Source organism: Chrysochloris asiatica, unplaced genomic scaffold (genome assembly GCF_000296735.1).
Source record: "Chrysochloris asiatica unplaced genomic scaffold, ChrAsi1.0 scaffold00184, whole genome shotgun sequence".
Taxonomy (NCBI): domain Eukaryota; kingdom Metazoa; phylum Chordata; class Mammalia; order Afrosoricida; family Chrysochloridae; genus Chrysochloris; species Chrysochloris asiatica.
In genome coordinates this window covers 2,948,320-2,952,075 of record NW_006408702.1, presented here as the reverse complement: position 1 = coordinate 2,952,075, position 3,756 = coordinate 2,948,320, and the positions used below count along the sequence as shown (strand labels likewise).

General features: G+C 39.5%; 1 protein-coding gene across 1 annotated transcript in view; it reads right to left on the bottom strand.

The window, feature by feature from the left end:
- Positions 1-3,756, bottom strand: part of LOC102832427 (aldehyde dehydrogenase family 1 member A3-like) — a 47,048-nt gene that overhangs the window by 36,644 nt on the left and 6,648 nt on the right. Inside the window, exon 2 of the mRNA XM_006872155.1 lies at positions 2,911-3,015. Coding sequence (XP_006872217.1) covers positions 2,911-3,015 — 105 coding nt within the window. The remainder of the gene's footprint in view (positions 1-2,910; positions 3,016-3,756) is intronic.

Sequence of the window (3,756 nt, the reverse complement as noted above, 5' to 3'; positions counted from 1 at the left end):
ATTGCATGGAGGGGATTGTAACCATGGCAATGAGACAATATAGGATAGAATGAATGTAAAACTAATGTTCTACCATGTAAACTATCATATAATTCACAATAAAACATTTAAGAAAAAAAAAAGTCAAGTGGTGGTGGTGGTGTGCCGTGGAGTCGGTTCTGACTCATAGCGACCCTACATAGGGTTTCCGAGGCTATAAATAAATCTTTATGGGAGGAAAAAGCCTGATCTTTCTCCAAAGAAAAGCTGGCAGTTTCGAAATGCTGAGCTTGAGATTAGCAGCCCGACTTGTAACCACTATGCTACCAGAACTCCTTAAAAAGTAAAGTAGTGATAGCTACTTTTTAAAAAAAAAATTATGTGTTTTATTATTGTGAACTCAGTGATAGTTTACATGGGAGAAAATAACCTTTACACTCATCATTTCATTGCAATGATTACAATCTCCGTGCATCATCATTCAACAGTACTTGCTTCCATTCCCTCTGTTTTTTCTGTTTCTTTCTTTTCTTTTTTTACTGGGGGGAACAGGGAGTGTATGCAAAAACACTCAGGAATATATAATAATTTAAATAACCAGAGGGCACATTCTGCAAGCCTGCTTCCTGGCTGCCAGCTCTCAGTCCTTCTCTTTCCATGAATCTAAAGTCCTCAACTGCTCTCTCTCTCCATGACCCCATCTCTGCCTCCGTCTCTGGTATCGCTGCTTCTCTGGATAGGGCCCTGCATTCTGCTTGTGCTCTTCTCCCTTGGTGGTCTTAGGGTCCTTTGTTTCTATACTGTAAGATTAACTGCTCCCCTGTTTTTGTTACAAAACTTCTACCTTTACAGTTGTGACAGTCGCAATTAGTTATGATAACAATTACTCACTAGTGAATCTTAAGAATCTTATCCCCATCTCTTTTCACCAGACCCCTCTAGACAAGATGAAAACTATTCAGTGGGGACTCTATATTCCCTTGCGCTCTTAAACTAAACTCCCTCTTGAAAACTTGTAAGCCAGTCACTTTGTGCCTTTATCACCCCCTCGGTAGCTAATGCCTAAGTAGTCTGTCCCTGTCAACCCTGTATACAGAGAAGATAGGACTGATACTTGATGTGAAGATTCCTTCCCTCTCAGTTGGTATTTTGAGCTACTACATCCATAAATATAGTCCAAGTTCATCAAACTGTAGCAATTTATACTAGTTTCCATGATCAAAAATCATTTTTGAAGAGACTATGACGTGGAGAGATGGAGCAGCTGGAGACTTCAGACACAGAGAGGGAGAGGGGCTGTGTGCTGATGACTGGGGGGGCAGGCTTGAAGGGTATACCCTTTGATTGGTTGATAATGCATGGAGGCGATTGTAACCATGGCAACGAAATTATATAAGATAGGATGAATGTAAAACTAATGTTCTTCCATGTGAACTATCACATAATTCACAAAACATTAAAAACAAAAAAAAGTTTTTGAAGTGATAGCTATTTAAGGTAACATTAATCACCTTATTTTATTTAGAGCTGATGATAGGTCCCCCAGGTCCCTCCAAGTCTCTCCTACTATGCTGAACACAAGATCCATTCCAATCATTTTATTTATGTTTTTTTCTTTTAACAACTATTGGAGACTTGTCTGGACTCAGCAATTTATATAAGTAATATAAATATAAATAATATGGTAGTGGCGGTATGCCATGGAGTCGGTTCCAACTCATAGTGACCCTGTATAGAGCTTCTGAGGTTGCAAATCTTTACGGGAGCAGAAAGTCTCATTCTTCTCTTATGGAACAGCTGGTAGTTTTAAACAAACTGCTGACCTTGATTGAGGTTAGCAGCCTGGCTGGTAACCTCTGTGCTACCAGAACTCCTTATAAATAATACAAGCATAAATAATAACTAACAAACACCAAAAAAATTGCAATGCATCTATCTCCACCCCTACCCCTGGTCTCCTCCAAAGCTTGCTTGGGAGTGAGCAAAAGATTTGGCAAAGGAGATACTAGAACCTGAGTTCCTTGTCCCGGTTCTGGCTTGAAGGCAGAGTTTTACCAGAACCTCTCCTGCTACAGAGGATGGTGTGGCCTCTTTGTGTGTGCTCAGAGCTATCGCTGACACCAAGGAAAAAAGGAAGCTGAGACCTGAGCCTCCGTCTGCTCCATAGCCTCCAACTTGGAGCCCAAATCAGCACCATGCCACCTCCCCACTGCTCCCATGTCCTCACACCTGGTGAACCTATCACTTGTGGGATAAAATTCAAGCCTAGTTTATGTATTTTTCATTCACCCTATCCACGTTCAACATTAACGGTACACTCATTAAAAATGTCAAAGGCACTATAGGGTTACATGTGGTCCTTAGAAAAGCTTGACCTTTTAAACTAACCCCACAATGATATTTACATGCAAAATAGACTTCATGACCTTGAAATGTATAAAGGACACACACACAATTCTTTAGCTTCTATATAAGAATACTTTATATGATCATGTAAGTTTCAGGTAGAAAAGAAACCTGGCAGGTATGGCATGCTATCACCCACATCATCTGATTAACAAGTCTTTTTTCCCTTCAAGTCTATGTTTAAGTGTCTCCTGCTAGAATGCTGCATTTTGTGAAATATACCAGGCAGAAATCCTTTCTGGAAAGATTCTTTAATACCTCCAAGTTCAAGTAATTGATGGAAACCTTTCCTTGGGGCCATGTGATGTGGATAGCTGAGGTCATCCTTGTTAATGGAGAAACATCTATCACAGGAGAGGGACCGGTGTTTGCGGCAGGGCCTGATAATTAATGTCATTCTGGGCTGTGTGTGTGCTTAGTGCAGCTAGCTTAGGCCCCAACCCCAAAGTGGGCCAAACACTTTCTCATCCTTTATTTGTCTGCACTTGAATTACTCAGAAAAATTAAAAATTTTAAAGTACTCACCTTATCTGCTTCTTCGACTTCACATATTTTCTCTATAGTTGAAGGGTTATATGTGGCAAACTTTTTTCCACTTTTGGATTCATGCCATTCGTTGTTGATAAACATCTAACCAGGAAAGAAGGTTTCAATGCATTAGGTTTAAATCAAAATCGTATTATTTTAACATGTGAAGAACCTTAGGTAATGTCTTGTCTGATCCTCCCCATCCCCCCACTTCCTTCCCAGCAACCCCCATGCTCAAAGTCATATGGCTAACCAACAGTGGACTTCAAATTTGAATCCACATCTCTGGAATCATAATCCAGAATTTGCTTTTGGAGAATTTGTTTGGTTAAAAGAAAACTAGCGTCATTTAGAATTTCTTTTCAACTTTTTTTTTTTTTTTTAATAGTAACATGAATTTTCAGATGCAATCATTGAATTTAATAAAGGGTATAAATTGAACTTCACACCCTCATAGTTTGGGTAAGATAAAATGGGATTTTAGGTGTGGTGCTGTGGGTTAATGTGCCAGACTGCTAAGCCGTTTGAACTGCAAGGTCGGTGATTCAAGCTCACCAGTTGCTCCTTGGAAACCGTATACTGGGTCGCTATGGTTCAGAATCGACTCGATGGCACTTGACAATAACAACATATATAATAGCAGACTATAGATGATATAGATATAGATATAGATATAGATATAGATACAGATACAGATATAGATATAGATGGCACTTAACAACAACAAATATATATAGATGGCCAAACTTCGTCTCTCATACTTTGGACACATTGTCAGGAGGGACCAGTCGCTGGAGAAGGATATTATGTTTGGTAAGGTGGAGGGTCAGAGATAAAAAGGAA